Source organism: Eucalyptus grandis, chromosome 3 (assembly GCF_016545825.1).
Source record: "Eucalyptus grandis isolate ANBG69807.140 chromosome 3, ASM1654582v1, whole genome shotgun sequence".
NCBI lineage: Eukaryota > Viridiplantae > Streptophyta > Magnoliopsida > Myrtales > Myrtaceae > Eucalyptus > Eucalyptus grandis.
Window position 1 is genome coordinate 2,580,617 of NC_052614.1, and position 25,926 is coordinate 2,606,542.

A 25,926-nucleotide genomic window follows, 5' to 3' on the forward strand; every position below is an offset into this window, starting at 1 on the left:
AAAGTAAAGGAAAAGAATGTGTTTCTTTTTCCAATTAAATCTATGTGGATTATATGTGATCCCTTATTTGTTATGCATTTGCTACAAGAACAATGCCTCCCCTTAGGTTGCGCACACTTGTTTGCGCAATTACCGATGAACAAAAGAAAATGTTGCTAAGTTGATAGCTGAGCTGATTGATCATTGATGGGAGAGTGGTGACTTAATTGATCACGTTCTTAAAGTCAACGGGAAAATTCAAAAGGTCATATGGAATGGTTGTCCCATGCCACAGTTTGAGATGGTGCGATTTTTCATTAACACCCTTCCACCAGAATGGCAAGGAGTGTTGAATTGCATATGGGATGTCAACAAAGCCGCTTCATATAGGAAAATTGTGATGGATTTTATAGATGATTATTACTGGATTGTTACAAGGGAAAAGATCAAGAAATTGAACAAAAGAGGATCTTTTCCAGTTCGTGTATTGACTTGGTGTTAGACGTATTGGTTGGCCTTTGTTAAGTGTGTTTTGTGAACATCTTATGTAATGTTTACTACCTGATTATTGTTGATGTAGCAACTGATATGTTAGTTGTATTATGTGAAAACATTATTATTCTATTGGATGTCAAATATTATTTGTTTTCTGTTATTGTTGATTGTTGTGGGTAGTTCATAGAAGTTTTTGTAGCTTCATAGAATTTATTTTGCATAAGACAATTATATTAATGATAGTTTTAAGTTATGATTTTTTTAGGATGATTGGAAACATAGTGACCTTTTGATTCTGAAACCTTACTTGAAATTGTTCATTAATGTGATGGGTCTATGCAAAATGGATGCATAAATGATAGGCATTAATAATTCGTGCATATATGTCTGATGTGTTCAGATCAATGGCTTCAGCCACAAAGAGTATAGTTGCCGAGCTGAACAAAGGTAAAAAGCTCAATGGCGATAACTATGAAATATGACATATGAAAATCCAAATGTGCTGGAAGATCAAGAGGTACTAGAAGCTCTTAACCTGACCATGATAGAACCTGAAGAAGGAAACATTGCACAGCACAAGAGAGATAAGGAAGCATTTGCTGCATGGAAAAGAAAGAACTCTCTTGCTCGCATTACGTTGCTGAGTAGCATGGAAAATGACGTCATGCGAGAGTTTAGGCGTTTTGAGAATGCCAAGGAAATGTGGGAAGCATTGGCATCAAGATTTGGTCATACTTCAGTGACCAGACTGAGGCAGCTCACTATTAGGTTTGACTCTTGTAAAAAGCCTCATGGTTAGACTATGAAGTAACATCTTAGAAAGATGTCAAACATGATTAATGAGTTGAAAGATGTTGGCCATGTCTTCACTGATGAGCAGCAAGTGCAAGTAGTGATTCGTTCCTTACCTCAGAGTTGGAAGCATATGAAGGTGCACCTGACCCATAATGAAAATATCAAAACCTTTGAGGATACAGTGCGTCATCTTGAGTTAGAAGAGGATCGCCTCTTGGTGGCTAAGCCAAAACCTAAATCTACCATGCTGGTTCTAGCTCACATGGAGCTTCGAGCTCCAAGCTTAATCGTCCTAACTGGTTTGATAAAGGTAAAGGCAAGGAAGCAAGTCCTTTAGGGAAGAAACCTAAGCTTAATCAACATGAAAGAGGAAAGCGTCCTCAAATGAAGAAGCTTACAAGGGTGAAGTGTTACAACTATGACAAGAAGGGTCACTATGCTTGCGACTGTCGTGAGCCAAAGAAGGTATACACCCCTTGTACTTTTCAGAACTTTGCTTTTGTGTCGAGTTCTGTATTCTTAACTAAGTCTAATCCTTTGTGGACTATGAATTCAGGAGCAACAGACCATGTAGCGAAGGATAGAGAATCCTTCGTGGAATTCCGATGAGTACTAACTGTAACTAAGTGGATCTATGTGGGAAACAACTCCAGAACTGAAGTGAAAGGAATTGGCACCTGCCAACTGAACATTCGTGGTGGACGCACTTTGTTCCTACATGATGTATTGTATGCTCCGGAGATTCGTCGGAATTTAGTGTCTGTTTTAGTGTTGGTTAAATTAGGTTTTAATATGAACTTCCATAATAGAGGTGTGGATTTGTTTTTGGATACAAATTACTATGGTTGTGGTTATTTTCTGGATGGTTTCATTGTATTAGATATTGACTATGTTAATGCAAATGTTTGTTATTCCCTTCTCATGCTCCTAATTCATATGATAATGATGTGAATGTGTGGCATGCTAGACTTGGTCATATTGGCCAACAATGTATGAATAGACTAGCCAAAGAGGGCTTGTTGGGCAACATTGAAAAAATCGATTTGCCCATATATGAGCATTGCCTTGTAGGGAAAACGACAAGGAAACCATTTAGAAAAGATAAAATAGCTGAATTTCCTCTACACTTAATCCATTATGACGTCTGTGGTCTAATGAATGTGAGAGGAAGGCATGGGGCTATTTATTTCATCACTTTTATAGATGATTATACTCGATTCGGATATGTTTATTTGTTTTCTCATAAATCTGAAACATTAAATTGTTTCAAAAGGTTTATAAACTTGGTAGAAAATCAATTAGACAAGAAAATAAAAGTATTAAGATCCGATCGAGGTCGAGAATAATTATCTGATGAGTTTAAAAAATTATGTGATGAGAAAGGAATAGAAAGACAGTTGTCTATTCCATATACTCCTCCACAAAATGGTGTTGTGGAAAGAAGAAATAGAATTCTATTGGAAATGGTTAGGTCCATGATGGCGCATGCTAACTTACCCATCACTTTTTGGAGTGATGCGTTGTTAATTGCTGTCTATATACTTAACCGGGTGCCTTCCAAATCAGTTATTTCCACTCCATATGAGTTATGGACAGGTAGAAAACTGGACTTAAGTTTTCTTAAGCCGTGGGGTTGTGTTGCTTATACTTATAAGTCCTCTCACAAGTTTAGGAAATTGGGTCCTAGAGGAAATAAGAGTATTTTCATAAGGTACTCCGAACACTCGAAAGTGTATGTGTTCATAGGTGAGCAGGAAAGTGGGAGTATAACTGAATTTGAATCATGGGATATCACATTCTTAGAGGATGAATTTTATAAGAAGGGCGAAATAAAGGAAGATTACTCCTTATTTGAAACATTGGATCAAGATAATGATATTAGTGGAGTTCGTCTAAGTGGGAGTAATATGAGAAGTGATGAATTGAATTCAACTCATTCTCAATTGCAACCACATGATGAGACGACGTCATCATTATCTAATCCTAGTGGGAGCATAATGGGGAATGATGTGCAAAGTGTACAATCTCCCATACGGCGAACAAGTCGCCAAAGTATTTCCCGTCGACGTTTTGACATTGAAGGGGAAACTTTTATGATTGCTTTGCAAGATGAGGATGGGCCAAGAAATATTAATGAAGCTCTAAATTGCCCTAGTAATGAAAAATAGATTCATGCAATGGAAGAGGAGATTGAGTCAATGAAGTCAAACCGAGTTTGGGAACTAGTTGATCTTCCAAAAGGACGCAAAGCTATTGGGAACAAGTAGGTTCTCAAAATAAAGCGAAAAGCTGATGGCTTGATAGAAAGGCATAAGGCTCGCCTTGTGGCAAGGGGTATAATCAACAAGAATGAATTGATTATGAAGAAACATTTTCTCCTGTAGTGAGATTTATCTCGATTCGCATTATTCTAGCAATAGTGGCTAGTATGGATCTTGAATTACATCAAATGGATGTAAAGACTGCTTTCCTCAATGGAGAATTAGAGGAAGAAATATATATGGAGCAACCTGCTGGTTTCATCAAAGAAGGCCAAGAAGAGAAGGTATGTCGACTTTTGAGATCGATATACGGTCTTAAGCAGTCATCAAGACAATGGTATATATGCTTTCATAATGCTATAATGGCATATGACTTTACAATGATAAATGAGGATCATTGTGTATATATCAAAAGATCCAAAGATCCAAATATCAATTTGTGATGATATCATTATATGTTGATGATATACTAATTGCCGGAAGTAATATGGAGTTTGTTAACACCGTTAAGAGTTGGTTGTCTTCCAACTTTGAGATGAAGGATATGGGTAAGGCTGCATACATTCATGGAGTTAAGATTTCAAGAGATCGTTCGAAGAGATCGTTATCTCTTTCGCAAGAAACATATATAAATAAAGTTCTTGAACGATTTTGTATGCAAGATTGTAAACCCATAGACACTCCTATTGCAAAAGGTGAAGGATTGAGCCATAGACTATGTCCAAGAACTCCACAAGAGAATGAACAAATGAAACATGTTCTTTATGCTAGTGTTGTTGGGATCTTGATGTACGCTATGATGTGTACAAGACCTGACATATGTTTTGCAGTTGGAATAGTGAGTAGATACTAATCCAATCCAAGTCAAGCACATTGGAAGGTCGTTAAAAGAATACTGAGGTATCTAAAGGGAACTGCTGATTACAAGTTGAATTACCAAGGAAAGGATCTGCGACTTGAAGGCTACTCAGATGCTAATTGAGGAGGAGATTTAGATGAAAGAAAATCTATCTCTGGATTTGTTTTCTTACTGAACAATGGCGCCATATCATGGAGCAGTAAGAAGCAAACGTGTATAGTCTTGTCCACGATAGAAGCTGAGTTCGTGGCATTGTCAGCAGCGGTATAAGAAGGAGTTTGGCTTAAGAGATTTTTGGATCATTTATGTGTCATTGAGAAAGCTGCAAATCCATTGTTGGTTAACTGTGATAGCCAAGCAGCTATATCGTACACCAAAGATCCAAAATATCATGGCAAGAACAAACATATAGATACCAAGTATAACTTTGTCAAAGATATGGTTGCATGAAAGGATGTGAACTTACAGTACATATCTACGCATAGAATGGTAGCAGATCCTATGATAAAGCTAATACTTAAAGATGTGTTTTGTGGTCATGTAAAATCTCTAGGGTTGTGTAGAGTCTGATGTACTGAATTCTAATTTCCCTGATTTGTTCACATTTATGAACTTTTTGTTTTTCATTGTTAATGCCTATGAATCTTTGTTTGATCTTTATGCATCTTAATGCTAAGTGCATTACTTTAAGTTGAAAAAGTATGTCGGACAGATAAAAGATTAGCCCATTTACACGGGTAATCGCCTCTATTTACTGTGTGATAAATAGAGATGAGACTGTTTTTAAGCTTATTATCTAGGTGACAATCGAGAGCTCAAGCTTAAAATATATAAGTCGCCTTAACTGAGTGTTAAGATGAGGACATGATATTTACTATGTTCGAAAGTCAAAAAACCCACATATTTTACTTTTATCTATGATGCCAAATGTGAGTTTTGATAAATTTTGTGAATGAGTAGATACGTGAACTTAAGTTAGACATTGGGTATGTCTGAACTATCATCTGTATGGTATTGAAGATGTAGACATACGCTCGACGGAAAATGAGTTAATACCGTAATATATATTTCATACTACGTATGCATGAGATGACCAATAAGAGTGGCAAAAGTTTGATCTCAACTTTTATGCCTTGTGAGACTCTTGAGGAAAATAGTTTCTCAATTTTAGTGCCCTCATGACTTTTACTTATTCTCAAGATTTCTATTTATTGTTTGCTATCTTAGGATGTTGCCAATGATCATGAGTTGATTCGATCTAATGGGACATTTCTAGAAAAGCAAGCTGAACTGAAATTGAGAGTTTGAAGGAAAGAGGAAGATCGAATTTGGAGAATCACATTATAGTTTTGTATTCACTAGTCGACCAATTATGATTGTCTTTGGAATAATCATAATTGTGAATACAATATATATATATATATATATATATATATCATTGTTTAAAAGAGATCAAGAGAGATAAAAATGTGATCAATCGATCTAGGGTACTGCATACTAAATCTACTCAGAGTGTGATGTCCATTATGAGCTGCTATATATTCCTAACAGATGTATAGCAACGGGCTCTCAAAGTATGCTGGTCGCACGAATTATTCACCAGTATGAATGTTGAAGAGAGGTAAAGGGAATCCTGTTCGGCCCACCATGTGCGAGTGGGAGATGATGGTTTTATTTAATGTGATGGGCCTAAGTTGGCTCGTCCGCCCATGTTGGGCCTAAAAGCCCGACCCACAAGATTAGGGCCCATGGATGGAGGGATATGATGAAGGGGCACGTTTCTTTTTGGAGGGGACGTATATAAGGGAGAAAAGAGAGGGAGGAACGCACCTTTTGGCATTATGTACGTTCCTCCTTCCTCTCTCCCTCCAAAAGAAAAACAGTGAGAAAAAGGCGACGCCATCTTCCCTTCAAGGCCAATTGACGTCATCGGATCGAACGGGATCGTTTCTCTTCCTCATATCAGCGTCGGTGTTTAATCTGTGGCTAACAAGGTACGTTCAATTCTGTGATGTGCCTTAGGATCGGTGATGCATGTGTTTTTCCCGGGCTCGTCTTTCGCATTCGTTTTAGGGATTCAATTTAGTGTCGAATCCGGTTTTAGGGAATCCGACAATCCCAACAGAACGTCATCACGTATCAAATTTCCCCAACATGGAAGGCACCAATAGACTCAACTCAAGCTGTCGTCACGATCGCATCCCATAGAAAATGACTTGTCTCCCTATGCCTTGCCACGTTGCAAGGTCTTGCTGAAAGTTAACCTTGATCAAACAATAGCTGAGGAATCAATCGTTGTCGTGCACTGATCTGGCTGTAGAAGCGACGACACTTGAGTTCTTGTTTCCTACGTACTATCTAAAGAAGCAATGGCTCTTGGACTTGAGTTCTAGTTTCATACGTAAACCCGATTAAAGGCCCCAGAAAAGCAGTTTTCTTCCTCCTCTTGTAATCTCAAGCCACCCACTTCTGCTTTCACATTCTGGCCCGAGCCGCCTCTCATGGCGGGCGAAGGAAAAATCGCATGTCTCTTCATCTTTTTCCTCTGTCTCCGCCCATCTTCGGAGGCGCAAACGTGGGTCAAGTCCAGTTACTTCTACACCGGCAGTAAAATCCTGATCTCGGACATCGATTCCTCTTTGTTCTCTCACCTCATATGCGTTTTTGCCTAAATTGACGCTTCGGCCTATTAGTATAGACGTGTCAATTCATGTCTAAATAGCAAAAGCAAATCAACCATGTAAGACACAATTTTTCTCGCGTCATCCCATTCATGGCACTAATTAGTTTTGCCAAACGGAAACTTATTTAATTATTAGCAAGCGTCAAGAATTATTGGCTCTCAAATGACATTTCTATTCCAAACAAATTTGCATCATGCGATCCGGGATATCCACCAATTCTTTATTGGTAAATTAGAAGATGGACCTATAAAATGGGAGATAAATCTATATATTGATCCATATTTGATGGGCAGAGTTGTTATATGAGTTAGTTATATTGAGTAAATGGATCACAAAGGGATTTAGAATGGTCCAAAAAAAAAATGTGGATGCTAAATGGATCCATAGCATACTTAAACCTAACCTACCTCTATGACTTTCTCTTCATTCTCTTGTCTTCACTTGATTTTGCGCTCGCTCGCTCGCTAGCTCTGATAACTCTATAAAAATAGAGTTATTTTATCAATTTTAGACAACAAATAATGCAATATTTATGAGAAAATATTTGGATATCCTTATGTATGTTCGAATTTTCCTTATTTATGCAGAATAATGAGATATGTAGAAAATAAGAAAAAGAATAGCAAAAATCAGGAATTCAAATAAAAAAGCAGTGGAAGATGGATATCGAATTAAGGAATCCGTGATTTTGTTCCCTAATGTTATCTGCAAGCGTTGGGAGATAGATATCAAATCAAAGATCCTCTGATTTACTCCCTAATTTTATTGTGCAATTACTTAGAGATAAAGACCTTGGATATATCCTATAAATAGGAGAATGTTAAGAGCCCGAGAGAGCAGCTAGATTTTTGTTAGATTGTTTTTAATTATTCTGAGAGTTTTTCAAGTATTTTGAAGAGAAAACAAAAATGATGACAAAAAAAAAAAAAAACAAAAGTGATGACAAAATTCTCGTTCTTTGATTCAAGATGTTGGGTTTGATTTATATTTATATTTAGTGGTTATGGTCAAATCGGATGCTCTAACATATTTATTTAATTGATTTACTGCATTTAGTCTTCAAATTTTGTTTTTAATTTATTCTCAATTATATTTTGATCTATTAGATAAATTTTAGAATTAGTTTATTTTAGTATTTAATTAGTTTATTAATCATTAATTTCCATGGGACAATACTCTTTCTTATCATTATATTACTTGTTCAACCGTTCACTTGTGTTTAGAATTTTACGAACAAGATTTTGGTGCCATTGCCGGGGATCGTTGTTTAATACTAATTAATATTGATACCAGATAATTCTAAGTTTAATATAGCTTTTGTTTTGTTTTATTTATCAAAGTGTACATCAGTTTATGACACGTAACCAACAAAGAAAACTTGCTGAGCTTGATCGAGAAATCAAGCATATATTCAAAAAGTGACTAAGAGAAGAGATAAATTATGCTAAGAAGATGGTAGACGGTGAGAATGAAAATCCATGTAGACTTTTAAGGGATTATGCTGCGCCAATAGTTCAAGGCACCACATCAAGTATCAGAAGACCTACAATTCAAGCAAACAACTTTGAGATCATCACTCGTTCAGATGCTTCAACAATCAGTGCAATTCAGTGGGCTACCAAGCGATGATCCAAACGCTCACATCGATGCTTTTCTTGAAATCCATGACACCATTAAATATAATGGAGTTATGGATGATGCTATTAGATTGAGATTATTTCCATTCTCTCTTAGAGACAAAGTTAAGAGTTAGCTTTCTTCTCTTCCTGCAGGATCAATAACTACATGGAAAGATATGGCTTAGAAATTTCTTGGTAAGTTCTTTCCACCGACAAAGTTTGCGAAGATGCGTAACGATATTACTAATTTTATGTAGATGGATAATAAATCATTATATGAAGCATGAGAAAGATTCAAAGAATTTCTTAGGAGCTGCCCACATCACGGACTACTTGTATAGATACAGGTACAAACTTTTTATAATGGCTCTAGTACAAATCTTCGTTTTATGATTGATGCAGCTGCAGGGGAACTCTAAATAATAAAACATCAGAAGAAGCCTACAATCTATTAGAGGAGATGGCATCTAATAGTTATCAGTGGCTTACTGAGAGACTACCAATGCGAAAATCTAGTGGAGTTCACAAAGTGGATGTTTTTGCTGCATTTACTGCACAATTTGAAGCACTCAACAAAAAACTAGATAATATGAGTGTTTCAGTCATGAAAATTTAGATTTTTATTTTAATGAAAATTTAGATTTTGACATGTGATTTTTGTGGTGGAGGACATGTTAGCACAGAGTGTCAGGTAAGTAATACTTTTAAACAATCTAGTGAAAATTCTAAATTTGTTAGGAATTTTAATAGGTCATAGAATAATCCCTACTCTAACACGTACAATCCGGGATGGTGCAATCATCCAATTTTTTCATGGAATAATCAGAATGTGATGAGACCACCCAATTCAAACAATCAGAAGAGACAAAGTCAAATTTGAAAATAGTCACCAAACTTGTTAACGCAACTCATGACTTCATCAAAAGCACGGATGTGAGATTTTAAAACCAAGAGGTTTCAATCAGAAATCTAAAGATGCAAGTGGGTCAGTTAGCAATTATGATGTCAGTGAGACAACAAGGTTCTTTGCCGAATAACAGAGAAAAAAATCAAATTGAAAACATAAAGGCTATACCCCTGAAAAGTGGTAAACAAGTGGGAGAAGATGTCAAACAGAAGATTTTCAGAAACAAGAAAGATGTGATTAATAGACAATCAAGTAGACAAATAAGAGTAAACTTTTTCAAGATAATCGCAAGTCATATGTGTAGCCAATTCCATTCTCTCAGCAACTCCAGCAGCACAAAATAGATAAGCAATTTTCTAAATTTCTTGATGTATTTAAAAAAAAAAAATTGCACATTAACATTCCTTTTGCAAATGACTTAGCGCAAATGCCTAATTATGCAAAAAAAAATTAAGGAGATTATGGCAAACAAAAGGAAACTAGAGGATTATGAAATTGTGAAGTTAAATGAGGAGTGTTCAATTCCTACAAAACAAATTTTCTCCATAATTAAAAAATCCAGGGAATTTTACTATTCCTTACACTATTGTGGATTCTTATTTTGAAAAAACATTATATGATTTAGGTGCAAGTATTAATTTGATGCCTTATTCAGTTTTCAAGAAATTAGGATTGGATGAGGTAAAAGCAACCACAGTATCACTTCAACTGTCTGGTCGATCAATTAAATATCCGAGATGTATTGTGGAAGATGTTTTGGTAAAAGTTGACAAATTTATCTTAAATAACGATTTTCTTAAATAATTCATCGTTAGGTTGCTTTAGATCTATTGGGCATTTTTGGTTTATTTCTAAGTGAATTGATTCATATCGAGGAAATAGCACATTTGCGGCCGTTTTGCCGATTAGGATGTAGATGAAGCGAATTGCTATTTCTAGGTTATGTTGTGATTGACTTGGTAGGATGTCATTTTAGTGACTGCACGCTTTGGATTGGAGTCGATGGAGGGAGCTAGGGGTGATGCTGCCTCGGCCGTGGTGCCTATAGATCAATGGAGGCTCAATGTTTGCAGGATTTATCAGTATTATCTGGACGAGGACGACGGACTCGGGACACTGTGGGAAGTGTCAGAAGTGGCGGGGCGCAGGCTAGAGCAAGTGAACACAACGAAGCATTTTCAAAGATTTGCAATCTTATCTTAGTTTGTACCAAACATATGATAAGATCTTCTACAATTCGATGGACATTAAGAGGATTTGTAATCCCACCTCATTTTAATCACCACAACGAGAAGGGCAACCTATTGTATGCCCCATCAATTTCGACATCGACCAAGAAACTTGAATGAACTCCTCGCAAAACAACGTGGGAAACCTACAGAATGACATGAACAGACTCGCAAGACAACGATAGATATGGTCGACATCAAAGGGATTGTTTTGATCTACTGATGGAAGGGCTGATTTTTCTAGGCATTAAAATTGACTCCCGCTTCCACAGTCAATAAAATCACCATCACCATCAGATTTCTGGGCACGAAGCACGGTTGACTAATGAGAAATCAACCAAGATAGCCCGTTCCACGTGCATCATAGTTGACAGAGTTGACCACCATCCTCGGGACCCACTTCATCACGTTTATGGTACGGATTTTACATGAGACTTCTTACGTGATTTAATGACCGGGATAGAGTGGGTTCATATATGCCAAGCGCATGGATGCTTGCTCCATAAAAAGAACCTGTGAAAGATGAAGTCATTAGATGAGTGTGCTCAATTATGTAACATTATCAAGTGACTTGAGTCGCTGAATCTAAAGAACACCAAAAGTAGCCCAAGCAAGCATTTCACAAATCTAGTGCATGTATAATTAAAATTAAATGGGGATTGTCAAATTTGAAGGATCCACATGAGTCCATCATTTTCAACAGTTCAAATATGGAAGAGGGAGGCGGGGGATTTGAATCTTCATCTTCTTAGGGGGATTGGGGTGGGGATGATTTATTTTCAGGAGTGGGTTTCGACTCTCACGCCTTGAAGGTAAAGCAAAAGTTTGAGAATGAGAGTTATAGTTCGAGCAAAAAGAAAAAAAAATCAATTTAGAATGTGAACAATCACTCTTATAATAATTCAAATAACTGAGAACTATCATGAAAGAGAGTGCAGAAAAGAAATTCCCTTTCTTAATTGACTGGGTCAGAGCCCAGGAAAGAGCCTTATTCACGTGAAATTTCTTAGTCGCGATTATCATCCTCGTACCACTAAATTTGAGCCACGACTTGCGTACGTAATCCGATAAATCCTGTACAGAGGCAGCTCAAAGTGTGCAGCCTCCTCTGTGTAACTTATCAAAAATGGCTTCCAACGATAATCGTGTCCTTCTCTCTCTTCATCTCCTTTCTTTCTCTCCATATAAACTCATGCATGTCCCAAAACGTCAAAGGAGGCTATTGCCTATTGGTGCTCGGACAGGGGCACCCCAGCCTCCCACATCAACTCGGCCCTCTTCACTCATCTCTTCTGCACTTTTGCTGACCACGATCCATCGACAATCCAGGTAGTCATATCGTCGTCGCACGCTCAGTCTTTCGCGGCCTTCACTGGTGACGTCCAGCAGAGAAACCATCGGTCATAACCCTCCTGTTCATTGGCGGCGGGGTGGTGGCTCGATCGCAGACAACTTTGCATCCATGGGAAGCCAATCGAGCTCCCAGAAGTCTTTCATCGATTCCTCCATTACCCTAGCTTGGTAAAACGACTTTCATGGCCTCGATCTTGATTGGGAATACCCGGACTGTGATGAGAAGATGTCCAACTTGGGGTTGCTCGTCCAGGAGTGGTGGACCGTGGTGGCTGCTGAGGCGGCCAGCTCGGGCAAGGATGCTTTGCTTTTGTCGGCAGCGCTCTATTACTCGCCGTGTCACTTGCCACAGGCGTATTATCTGGTGCCCGCCATGGCAGCCAGCTTGGATTGGATCAATGCAATGGCCTATGATTTCTTCGGATATTGGTCCTCCACCACAGGACCACTTGCTGCTCTCCATGTTCCAGGTAGGGGTGGCAACATTGACTTTTTTTTTGGGGGTTATAAACTTTGACTATTCTGTGGTACAACGGTGTTTTTTTTTTTTTTTTAAATCATGACCTTGAAATTTTGTTACCTTACTGTCAAGAGAATCACAGCATCGTCTCTCATTCAAAGCATATAGTGTCATCCCACGAATAATTGACATGAACTATGTTGTTCATTTAAAATCCTTCATTTGTGCTCATAAAACTCGCAATTTTCTTGATGTATGTTGCATCTGAAATCGTCAGTCCTTTTAATTTTAGGGAAGGGCTTAAGTGCAGACATTGGGGTGAGAGCGTGGATTCAGGCCAACATGCTGGCAGAGAAGATCGTGCTCGGCTTCCCTTCTACAGGCGCGCATTCACCCTCGCAAATGCCAACGATCATGGCTACTTCGCGACCTTCGTTGGGCCGGTGATATCCTTCGACAGGTTGATAGTATACAATCAAAGGGAAAAGTGCCAAAAAAGTCCTAAACCTTTTGTCATTGTGCCGATTTCGTCCTAAACCTTTTTTTGGTGCCGATTTAGTCATAAATCTTTTTAAGTTGTGCCAATTTAGTCATTTTTGGCCAATTTGGCCGGATTTTGCTGATTGGATGCCAGGTCGGCTGACGTGGACAACTTTTAATAATATTTTATTATTTTATTATTTATTTATTTATATTTATTTTTATTCCTCCAGCCGGTCGCCGGACTTCGACGACTGGCCAGAGGCGACGGCCGGCGAGGTCGAGCTCGCCCGCCCCGCGCGAGGCTACCCTCAGGCTTGGGCGGCGAGGGCGAGCCTCGCTAACTCGCCGGATATGGTGGCGGGTCGGCGAGCAGCGGTGGACGGCATCGGGCAGCAGCATTGCGGCGATGGTCTCACGTGGCCAGGGTTTCCTCAGCTTGGCCGGGAGAGGACTCTCTCTCTCTTTCTTTCTCTCTCTCTCTCTCTCTCTCTCTCTCTCTCTCTCTCTCTCTCTCTCTCTCTCTCTTAGGTTCCGCCCAGATCGAACGCCCTTAGATCTCGAACCGAATCCTTGAAAACCGCGAGCTCCGGCCTGGTCCGACCAACGAAAGGCACAAAAAAGGACCGAGGCCTACCGGAGCTTCGGCGCTTGAAACCAGGCACAGCCATAGGCCGACGGCCGTGGCTTAGGTGGGTGGCTGGCGGTCTACCCCCTCCGACTCTCTCCCCCTGCTCAACCCCCTCACTCGCCAAATCCGGCAAGCTAGCGGGGCTCGCCCTCGCCGGCCATGGGCGAGGCTTGACCCTCGCTAGATCCGACGAGGGTGAGCCTCGTCGCCCAGGCCTCGAGGGCAGCCTTGCACGAGGCGGGCGACGCTCTCCCTCGCCGGCCATAGGCGAGGCTCGACCCTCGCCGATTCAGCGAGGGCGAGCCTCGCCGCCTCGCGCGAGGTCGCCCTCACGCCCACTAGCGAGGTGGCCCGCAACCTCGCCGGCCGTCGCCTTTGGCCGGTCGTCAAGGTCCGGTGACCGACTAGAGGAAGAAGAGCAAAATAAAAAAATAAACATAAAAATAAAATATATAAAATAAAAAATATTAAAAATTGTCCACGTCAGCGCCGAGCAGGCCACGTCAGCTAGCCGGCGTCCAGTCAGCAAAATCCGGCCAAAATTGGCCGGAAAGGATTGAATTGGCACAACCTAAAAAGGTTTAGGACTAAATCGGCACAATGACAAAAGGTTTAGGACTTTTTTGGCACTTTTCCTTACAATCAAATCACGACACACATATCCCAAAACAACGCTACGATGGTGTACAACTCCATGTTTCTGTCTGCCTATTGCTATTTTGGGATGACATGGATTGGCTACGATGATACACAAACCATCTCTACCAAAGTCGCGTACGCCAAGGAAAGAGGATTTAAAGGTTACTTTGCATGGCATGTTGCTGATGATGACAAACGGGTTCTCTCTCAAGCAGATGAATTTATGAGATTCGTGTTACATAGCATCAATCATTAGAAAATTATTTAAATTTTTTTAAACTTATTATACTTTTCCAATTCAGTTTTAAACCATTCAAATTTACCAATTGAGTCTTAAACATTTTTCATGTTTTATCAATTAAGTTTATCTAATTAATTTTGGTCGGAAGTCGCTGATATGGACATTAACCGCCCTACATGATATGATCAGTACAGACGTGGACAATTTTAATAATATGTTAATATTTTTTCAATTTTTTTTACTTTTTTTCCTTTTATTTCTCTATTCTTCTCCCCGTTTTCTCTACTTTTTTTTTCTTTTTCTTTTTTCTCCATTGGTAATTGTCGAGACTCTGCTGGCCGCAGCTATCAACGGGGCTTGACAGTGGTTGGTTGACGGAGGGTAAAAGGGAAAGAGAAAAAAAAAAAAAGCAAAGAAAAGGGAGAAGATAAAAAAAAATATTAAAATATTATTATCCACATTAGCATCGACTGTGAGATGACCAATTTTTATGTTAGTGATTTCTAGCCAAAATTGGCTAAATGAACTTAATTGGCAATGAAAAATTTTAGGACTCATGGGAAAATTATCCGAAATATCCTAAACTTATTGAATTTTCTTGTATACATTTGATTTCCCAAATTTAGCCCTAACCCTAGGTGCATATGATAAAGTAAACCGAACCATCATCTTTCAAGCGTCATCCAATCAAGTCCCTAACCCTAAAAAAATAAAAAAGAAATTTCTGTGTGTTTAGATCAAATTTCCACTACATGTTCATCTCAAATGGAAGGAATATATATATATAAAATTTTGCGCGAAGAGACAGTTTTTTTTTTTTTTTTTCATATTCGACGCTGTGTTGTTCAATTTTATATCGATTAGATCATTTTGCACCAAGAGACCGTTTGCATTGGGGAAGCAAAAAAATCTATCGCGTCGACAAATGGTCAAACTGATATTTCTTTTCCAAGACGTTAAACCTTTGATTCTACGTCGTCGTATCTATCCTTGGCTGTTTCCTCCCTTCATACTCAAACGAAAGAAAAAAGTCAAAACTTTTCCAGATAGTGGATCAAATTTATCAAAGTCTAATTCTAATTCCTTCAATTTTCAACCTGTTGTTGTAGCTTCAAATACGTGGTGACTTAAGGATACATTTGGTAACCATTATGTTCTCGAGAATAATTTTTGCTCAAAAATAATTTTTTTTATTCTATTCTTGAGAACATTTTTTGAGCATTTGAAATCGTTCGGTAACTGCTCAAAAATTTTATTTCTTGAATAAAAATGCATTTGGTAAAACCCTTAAAATTTTTAGCTCAAACCATTTTCTTTTAATCTTTCAATAATTCTATTAATTTTTTTTTTTTTTTTTTCTTTTATGTTTCCATTTTCATCTTCTCCTTCCTCTGGTTGCCGGCCGGAGGAGGGCCAGCAACCTCACCGGAGCGTTGTCGGCCCCTAGCCATGGCAAAGCTCGGGCCGAAGAAGAGACCTCGTGCCGGTTGGGTGAGGTCAAGCCCGAGTGAGGCTTGAAGAAGACCGACCTCGTGCCGGTTGGGTGAGGTCAAGCTTGAGTGAGGCTTGGTAGTTATTGGCGATGGCGGCGATGATGGTGGCAGCGACGACGGTGGCAGCAACGATGGTGGCGGCGACAGCAATGGTCACGGTTGGTGGGCAACGATGGTCAATGACCGATTGGGAGGAAGAAGAAGAGAGAATGAAAAGAGAAAATAGGAAAAGAAAAATGAGTTAGCTTGATTTTGAAGTTGTTCTCAGGAATAAAGAAATGACTTTTTTTCTACTACTTGATTTTATCATAAATCTATTTTCGAAAACAAATTTATTTTCAAAAACAAAAAAAAAATATCAAATAGATTTTTTTATTTTTTTTTTTATTTTTGAAAAGAAAATAATAAAATTGGGTATTATTTTGTTGGTTGTCAAATAGACCCAAAGAAACAGTAGACTAGTCAGCGTAGTAATTTCATCCTATCAAAAATGAGTCGTCTCTCAATGCGCCCGCATTGCAGGACCCCGGTGAAAGCGAATCTCTTTCTCCAGCTGAGAATTTGCAAAGCGATCTTAGGTCCGTTCATTTCGCAAAATGTGCAATTTCCGGAAAATATTTTCCCATAAGTCATTTTCCAAGAAAATGACAATATTTTCCGGTGTTTGGTAAGGAAAATATTTTTCACTCCCCAGTTGGCGAGTGTGAGCGTCAAGCTCGAGGCTCACTAGATTGACGAGCGCGAGTTTGAGGTTCACCTACTCCGACAACTAGCCAAGAAAGAAGAAGATGAGAAACAAAGAAAAGAAAAAAAAAGGAAAAAGAAAAAGGAAATTAAAAATAATTTTGAATTAAAAAAGAAAAAGAAATTTAAAAAATAATTCGAATAAAAAAAGAAAAGAAGAAGAAGCAAGGGAAGGAAGAAGTGATGATTTGGAGAGGTGTGAGGTAAAAGTGATAAAGTGAGGAAAATGTTTTTCATTTTTTAGAAAACTTTTTTTCCTTTGATGGAAAATATTTTCCCAGAATTCATTTTTCATGAAACGAATGTCGAAAAATTCGAAAAATATTTTCTCGAAAATTATTTTTCGCGAGACAAACGGAGCCTTAGTGTATGTCTCGTTAGTTCTCGTGCCCACCAAGAAAGTCAAACGAGCTCCTCACGAAACAACGCGAAAACATACAAAATAGCGGAGGGGTTGTTTGGATCTATTCATGGACGGGCTGATTTTTCCAGGCATTGACATTCAATCCCACGTCTACAGTCAATAACAATCACCATCACCACCGGATTTTCGGGCACGGAGCACAATTGTCTAATGAGAAATTAACTAAGATAGCCCGTTCCACGCGCATCATAAATAATGGAGTTGACTGCTATCCTTGGGACCACTTCATCACGATAATTGAATTGTATGAATATCACACGGGTCTCACATAATTTAATGATCGAAATAGAGTGGATTCAAGCGCATGCGTTGCTTGCTTCATAAAAAGAGCTTTCAAATGATGAAGTTTTCACGTAAATCTGCCCAATTGTGAGTCTTCCAATCATGATGTAGTTTTGATTTGCAAGTCCTTTTTTTCCGCATTTGAAAACCCAAAGTACTCGAGTCGATCAAGAAAACCCGATAATCTTTTTTCTTTTTCTTTTTCTTTTTTTTTTTTCCGTGAGTAACATTGGACATTGGCAGTAGTCATTCGACAACTTGATCATATTCAATACTCAATAAAAATCGGGCAATAACAATTTCATACATCTCTCCCGTACAATACATGGAGCGTTGCATGAATTTAATATATTTTGCGTCACCTCTTAGGTAGGGTTTTAAAGAAGTCCAGCGTGTTTGGTTTTCAGCACCAAAGCCGCCGCGTTTGAATTAGCAACATGTCTCCTTCTAGAAGAGAATCCATGAGATTTAAATAAAAACGACATTTTCAATGTCCATATTAAGAAATTAAAGTTCATTGCTTTGTCGCTAATTATTTTACTAACTATATTTTGTTATTCGCAGTGGTTACGTAAAATACAAAATTAACATCATTGGGCTTTTTGTAAAAGAGAGCACATGTTTTTAAAGAAAGTTTCTTTTGTGGCACTCCTAATAAGACCAATTTACTCACTGTTGGGATAACGTAATTATTGAGTAAATGACACAGATAGTATCTAAATTTTAGCATAACGTGCAATATTGTCTTTGAACTTCAATTCGTTCAATGTGATTCCTGAGCTAAAATCCAATATGTAATGTTATCCATAAAATTTTAATTTATATAATATGATCTATGAATATTTGGCACATGTTCAGTTTAGTCATTGAAATGTTGAAAATAGTCGATGTTGTCTAACATTTTAATGTAGTTTATGGACCAAATTGAATATATATCAAAATTTTAGGATTGCATTAAATAAATTAAAAGTTTATGGATTATATTATACATTGAGCGAAAATTCAAGCACCATTTATGTTATTATCCCAAAGATTATCCATGTATAGAGTCTAACGTAGTATAAAAGTAAAAGGCCTTGAAAAGTATTCATTTGTGCTATTTTAGGATATAGAAGTGAAAGAAATTAAGACAAACATAATGTAATGATTTTTCACATCATCATGCCATCACATTACCTTAATTATTATGTCAATCATGTCGCCTCTAGTGTTGTAAACTACTCCATCATTTTCTATATTTCAAACTCAATTTAGAATGTGAACAATCACGCATGTAATAATTCAAACAGCCGAGAACTATTACGAAAGGGAGTGCAGAAAAGAAATCCCCCTGCCTAATTGACTGGGCCAGAGCACAGGAAAGACCGTTATTTCGCATGAAATTTCTTAGTAATGGTCATCATTCTCGTGCCACGAAACTTCAGTCAGGGATAAGTCCTGTATAAAGCCAGCTCAAAAATGGACAACCTCCTCCCATTAACTCATCAAAATGGCTTCCAACAATCGTGTCCTTCTCTTTCCCTTCATCTCCTTTCTCTCTCTCCTCCAAATCAACTCATGCATGGCCCGAAACGTCAAAGGGGGCTATTGGTTCCCGGAAAGCGGCATCACAGCCTCCGACATCGATTCAACCCTCTTCACTCATCTCTTCTGCGCGTTCGCTGACCTCAATGCATCGACAAACCAGGTAGTCATATCGTCGCCGAACGCCCAGTCTTTCGCGACCTTCACTGGGGACGTCCAGCAGAAGCACCCATCGGTCGTAACCCTCCTATCCATTGGCGGTGGCAACTCGAACGCGACTGACTTTGCGGCCATGGTGAGCCAGTCTCGCTCCCGGAAGTCTTTCATTGATTCCTCCATAGCCCTAGCTCGGTCCAACGGCTTCCATGGCCTCGAGCTTAATTGGGTATCCCCAGATACCGGCGAGGACATGGCCAACTTGGGGTTGGTCCTCCAGGAGTGGCGGGCTGCGGTAGCTGCTGAAGCTGCCAGTTCGCGTGACGACGCTTTGCTCTTGTCGGCGGCAGTCTATTACTCGCCACACTACTGGACTAACACAAATTATCCTGTGGCTGCCATGGCGGCGAGCTTGGATTGGATCAATGCGATGGCCTATAATTTCTATCAACCTAAACGGTCCACCGCCACAGGACCACTTGCTGCTCTCTACAATCCAGGTAGGGGTGGCAACTTCGACTTTTTTGGGATATATGAACTTTGACTATTCTTAGTTACAATGAAGTTTTCTTAATTTTTTGTATCATGACTCTGAAACTCTGTTACCTCAACGTCAAGAGAGTTACATCATTTCCCATTCAAGCATAAAATGTTATTCCACGATAATTGAATGAATTTTGTTCTTTATTTAAAATCCTCAGTTTGTCCTTGTTAAACTCGTAATTTTGCATGATACATGCTGTATTCGAAATCATCGCTCCTTTTAATTTAGGGAACGACTTAAGTGGAGATGACGGGGTGAGCCAGTGGATTCAGGCCGGCATGCCGGCGAAGCAGATTGTGCTTGGCATCCCATTCTACGGCAGCGCATTCGCTCTTATGGATGCCAGCGACCACGGCTACTTCGCCCCCACCAATGGGTCAGCAACTAATTTCTCCAAGGGGACGATCCAGTACAATCAAATCACGAAGTACATAACCCAAAACAACGCTACCGTGGTGTACAACTCCACGATCGTGTCTGTCTATTGCTATTCTGGGACGACATGGATGAGCTATGATGATACACAAACTATCTCTACCAAGGTGGCGTACGCCATGCGAGAAGGACTTAAAGGTTACTATGCATGGGATGTTGCTGGTGATGACAACTGGGTTCTCTCTCGAGCAGGTGAATTTATGATATTTGTGTTACACACCATCAATCATAGGGAAAATTGTCCAAATTTTTTAAAAACTTATTACACTTTTAACAATTAAGTGCTAAACCTTTTTAAGTTTTGTTAATTGAGTCCATTTGCCCAATTTTGGTTGGAAATCACTGACGTTGACACTAACCGTTCTACGTGGCATGGTCCGCGTTAATGTGGATAATTTTTAATAATATTTTAATTTTTCTTATTTTTTACTAAATTTGTCCTTCTTCTTCTTTTTTTCCCAATTCTTCTCATCTCATTCTTTTCTTTTCTTTTCTTTTTTTCTCCTTTTGTCTTCTCCAGTGGAGGGAAAAAGGAAAAGAGAAGGAAAAAAAAGAAAGAAAGAAAACAAATAAAAAATCATAAAATATTAAAGTATTATTAAAAATTATTCACTTCACTAATCGTGACACGTAAGACGGTTAACATCCATGTTAGCCATTTTTAGCCAAAATTAGTTGAATAAATTTAATTGGCAAAACGTGACGAAGTTATGACTTAATTGGTAAAATTGATAATTTAAAAGTTTAGGACTAGGTTGGTAATAATTCAATATGTTTAGGACTTTATGGACAATTTTCCCTCAATCATGCATTGAAAGCTTTCTAGTATACATTCTATATCCCAAGTTTAGCCCTAACCCTATCTGCATTCGGCATAGTCAACCAAACCGTCATCATTCAAAGGACATCTAATCGAAACTCCCTGTGTGTTTTTCGACCACTCCCCACCCCCCTCCTCCTTTCTCCTGGGTGTTTAGATCAAATTTACACTAATGTTTATCTAAAATGGAACGAAATTCTTTTTGGGGATATTGCAATTCACAATAGTCAAGATCACAATGGACTTAGTAATTTGAGGAACAATATTTTCTTTGTTTTTTCAATGAACTGCAAGAGCGTAAAGCAAAGGAAAATCTAGCTAAGCTCTCCATGTCCAAGAGAGAATAAGTGGATTGACTTTTTAAGTAACATATATATATATATATACATGTATATTTCAGTCAAGTCCGACGCTGTTTTATTCAATTTTATATTGGTTAGATCATTTTGCACGAAGGGACGGTTTGCATTGGTGAAGCAAAAAAGGTCTATTGCGTAAAAAAAAAAAAAAAAAAATGGTCAAACTGATATTTGTTTTGAACGTTTCAAAGATTTGGTTCTACGCCGTTGTTATCCATCCTTGGCTGTTTCCTCTTTTCATGCTCTGAGTAAAGAGAAGAGTCAAAACTTTTTCCAGATTAGTTGATCAAATAGCGACGGTCTAGTTCTAGTTCCTTCAATTTCAACTTATTTTTGCACCTTCAGCTTCATTTGATAATGCGAGAAAGGAAAATAACTCACCCCCAAATGTTTTTCTTTCTTCTTATGCTCGAGAATGCGGTCCTTCTCATTTATTATAGTTTGATTTATAATCGAGAAGGTGAAGGCAATGGGAACTATATGACCAAAAAAAGAAAACGGTAATGGGAACTTGCTACCCTTACCACGAGAGAGCAAATCTTTTCATACGTTAAAGTAGAAAGAATCGGGATCTCAAAACTACACAACAAGCTTGAGATATTTAGAGATGCAGCGTAGGCCTTCTTAATGATGTATGCGAGCATGTAAGTTTCATCATAGGAGGTTGGTGTGACATCCCCATTCCACAAGGATAAGGGCATGTCACATTCATCCTTTCTCCAAAGGATGGAATTTCAACGTAACCAAAATTTAACTTGATATCAAAATATATAAATATATATTTGACAAAAGGTCATTTGGTTACAATTTTAGAATTTTCTATAATCTGCCAACACGATATATATATTCAACGAAATTAACTTAGAAACTCATCAGCTACACACAACCTATAACCAAAAGTCCCCACTATCCAAAAGTCCTCCTCCTGCTAGCAATAACACTCACGACTTATTTGCGTCTAGCTAAAGAACTTAAAAAACAAGTAGATGGAAAGGAATGAGCTATTAAGGCTCAATGAACAATACATTCATTCTAAGTGATCAAACAATCACTATATATTGTTATAAAATGATATCATAACTCATCTCAAATTCAATATATGATAATTGTAACATATCGAAAATATATAATAACTTTCCAACAGAACTTTATACATTCAAGATTAGTTGACAAAACCTACTCAACAATAACAAACAACTATCAATGGTCTAATCCAATGACTAATCTCATCAAATCGCATGTCGATGGTCTATTCCGTTGGCTTATCTAATGCTCATCATTAAACTATGATTATGTTTAACGCTGCAATAAAGGCGACTTAGTTTACCTCTCTTGGCTAGGTCTACCACCTATCTCAACCAGTGGTTTGGCCCAGAGAACATCCTGAAACATTATTGTATGAGAACTGTATCCTTTTCTGTTTGATCAAGAAACATGCTCTCGATAACTCATACTATTTCAGAACTGTGTCCTTTCCTGGACAGGTTAGGATGAGTAACCGACAGGAATTTCTGATGAATGTTTTAAAAAATTATTGTATTGAAAATGTAGAACTAAATGGTCATGGACTTAATTGCCTTCTCAGCTCAAAAGGCCAGTGAAGATCAGCAACACAGGCAATGGCTCTGGCCAGTTATTTCGATTGCTGTAGTTGTTCTCGTTATATTTGGCCTGATTTGCTACTTACAGAGGCGAACATTGAAATCAAAAGGTACATTTTCTGAACTTCACTGGGGGATTACTATAATTCTGTGGTAATCAGGAACATTGACTAGCAAGGATTAAAGTTCTAGATATAATTTCTTGAATTTTGGTTCTCAGGTATATCGGGTGGCATAAAAGGATTTAGTAGCCGATTAAAGACCATGATGGGTAAAGGTGAAAGTCTTGAGAGTGGTACTCCTAATCTGCAAACATTTGGTTATGTCACCCTCGAAGCAGCAACTGATGACTTCTCAAGTGAAAATAAGCTTGGACAGGGTGGATTTGGACCCGTTTACAAGGTAAAATATATAGGGCCATACTTAAGTTAATGATTATTATTTTCTGTTTCATTGGAAATCCTATGAAGTATGAACGATGATTGAATGCTAGATTCGGTCCCTCTAAAAGCAGAAAGAATCGGCATCACAACACAACACAATAAGCTTGAAATACTTAGAGATGCAGCGTAGGTCTTCTTAATCATGTAGGTGAGCCTGTAAGTTCATCGTAAAAGGTTGGGCATGGATGCATTCTGCTCAAGTTTTGTTTTTCTTTAATGTTCGTAGGGGTGATGTGACTTATGTCATAGACAAAACAGTCTTCCAGCATAAACAGTGAAAAGTTTGGTTGTGTCTACCATGTTCAAGGGGAAGTCAGTTCCCTGTACTGACCATCAGCATACCTTTTGCTCAGGGAAAGTTGCCCAAAGGACAGTACATTGCAGTGAAGAGACTTTCGAAAACTTCAAACCAAGGGCTCGAGGAGTTCAAGAACGAAGTTATGCTCACTGCCAGACTGCAACATGTCAACCTTGTTCGCCTTCTTGGATTTTGTACTGACAGGGAAGAAAAGATGTTGATCTATGAGTACATGCCAAATAAGAGCTTGGACTTATACCTATTTGGTTAGACATCTTTCATGCTTCTTGCAATAGTCATTGAGAAAAACCCAGGTGTTTTTAAGTGACATCTAGTGTGATACTCCAAAAGGCTTAAATAGGTCCCCAGTTCTGCTACAATGGCTTAGAGCAGGCAGACCCTTTTAAGCATTTGGAACACACGAAGGTATGCAATGCTCTAATTTTGCTTCTGGTTCTGATAGTCATTAGGTTTTAATGATGCAGATCCAATAAGGAAATATTCATTGGATTGGGTGAAACGTGTTCATATCATAGAAGGCATCACACAGGGCCTTCTTTATCTCCAAGAATACTCAAATTTCACAATAATTCATCGAGACTTGAAAGCCAGCAATGTTCTGTTGGATGATGAAATGAACTCCAAGATATCAGATTTTGGTCTGGCAAGAATATTTAGGAAGGATGACATTGAGGCAAATACCAACCGAATTGTTGGGACTTAGTAAGCAAGCTAACTAGGCCCTCCTTTTACCTCACAGATATTCTCCTGCTAAAAGTCTGCTGCTTAAAACCAATTTCTGTTCTTGTATACAGTGGGTATGTTCCCCCAGAATACGTGAGGAAAGGCATATACTCGACGAAGTACGACATCTACAGCTTTGGGGTACTGCTGTTGCAAATCATTAGTGGTAAAAAGAACTCATGTTGCTACGGCCTAAATGAAAATCTAAATCTTCTCGAATATGTAAGTAGAGATTATTTGAGTCAAAATTTTCCAGGCTCAACTTTTGGAACATGAATTTTGACTTTTAACCAACTACCATTCTTAATTTCAGGCATATGAGCTGTGGAAAGACGATAAATGCATGGAGTTCATTGACCCGTCTTTGGATGACTCTTCATCATCTTGTAAGCTCATGAAATGCATGCAAGTGGCTCTTCTATGCGTGCAAGCGAAGCCTGGGGACAGACCCTGCATGTTGGAAGTCTCTTCAATGCTCAAGAATGAATCTTCAGCTGTGAACTCCCCCAAGAAGCCTGCATTTTCAACTAACGAGGATGAAGATGAAGATGAGGATGGCGAGTGCTTGATCAGGGAAGCAATTCATTCGGTCAATGATGCATCGATTTCTGAATTGTGTCCTCGCTGACTATGCATTGCAGGTGTACAATGCTGAAAATACTAACACCATAGAGAGAATGTTTTGTTAACTTACTTGGTTGTCCTGTAGTTCGTTTGTCCAGTGACATTATTTTCCCAATTAATTTTAATAGTTTAAGACGTCTATATATTTTTATCATCTAGAGGCAGTTCAAGTATTCCTTCTTTTGTCTTGTAATCTTTCAAGGTAAAAGCATCCCAAAAAAAAAAAGGTCCTAAAACTATTTCTTTGATTGTAATTTTGTCATAAATCTTTCAATTGGACAAATTTAGTGCTAAACTTTTCACATTGATACTAATTTAGTCAATCCAGCTAATTTAAGTGAAAAATCGATGACGTGGATGCCGGCCGTTTTATGTGGCACATCCGCCACTGATGAAAACCATTTTAAATAATATTTTTGATTTTTATATATAATTTTTTTCTCCTTTACTTTTTTTCCCCTTCATTTTGCTGGATGGCTTAATTTAGTCTGAAATCGTTGACAAAGACATTGATCATAACAAGCGCTGATGTAAACACTCTTTATGATTTTTTTAATATATTTTGGAATGAGCTGGTAACTCGCATGGTCTGATCACATTCCATTAAGAGGCTGATGACACCTTGATTTTGACTAAATATTTAGGATTAAAATTATATAAAAAATTAGGAATGGATTAGGTTCTAGCAAAAAGAATTTTCGCATCACCTAATTATTAATATTATTTACATCTAAGTTTTACTTTTATTTTATTTTCCCTTTATCTTACCTATTTATGGATAAGTAGAATATTAAAAATTAAAA

At 38.2% G+C, this 25,926-nt stretch overlaps 1 protein-coding gene, 1 non-coding gene and 1 pseudogene across 2 annotated transcripts; 2 read left to right on the forward strand and 1 right to left on the reverse strand.

Moving 5' to 3' along the window:
- Nucleotides 1-8,917: 8,917 nt before the first annotated feature.
- Nucleotides 8,918-9,023, reverse strand: LOC120292356. Its single transcript, XR_005550151.1, has one exon. It is a non-coding gene; the product is annotated as a small nucleolar RNA R71 (small nucleolar RNA).
- A 1,578-nt stretch (nt 9,024-10,601) lies between these two features.
- LOC108958089 lies at nt 10,602-13,177 on the forward strand (annotated as a pseudogene).
- Nucleotides 13,178-19,008: 5,831 nt separating this feature from the next.
- On the forward strand, nt 19,009-25,185 carry LOC104438840 (G-type lectin S-receptor-like serine/threonine-protein kinase At1g11330). Its single transcript, XM_039308331.1, has 8 exons — nt 19,009-19,755; nt 20,028-20,426; nt 22,999-23,124; nt 23,235-23,416; nt 23,811-24,021; nt 24,241-24,478; nt 24,571-24,721; nt 24,813-25,185. The coding sequence occupies exons 1-8, from the start codon at nt 19,065-19,067 to the stop codon at nt 25,125-25,127; spliced, it is 2,313 nt and encodes a 770-aa protein (XP_039164265.1). The 5' UTR covers nt 19,009-19,064; the 3' UTR covers nt 25,128-25,185.
- The last annotated feature ends 741 nt before the right edge of the window (nt 25,186-25,926 follow it).

Coding starts and splice junctions, on each gene's coding strand:
- LOC104438840 (XM_039308331.1), top strand. CDS start 19,065: ATGGCTTCCAACAATCGTGTCCTTCTCTTTCCCTTCATCTCCTTTCTC. Junction 23,417..23,810: donor GATTTGGACCCGTTTACAAG/GTAAAATATATA, acceptor CCTTTTGCTCAG/GGAAAGTTGCCCAAAGGACA. Junction 24,022..24,240: donor CTTGGACTTATACCTATTTG/GTTAGACATCTT, acceptor TTAATGATGCAG/ATCCAATAAGGAAATATTCA.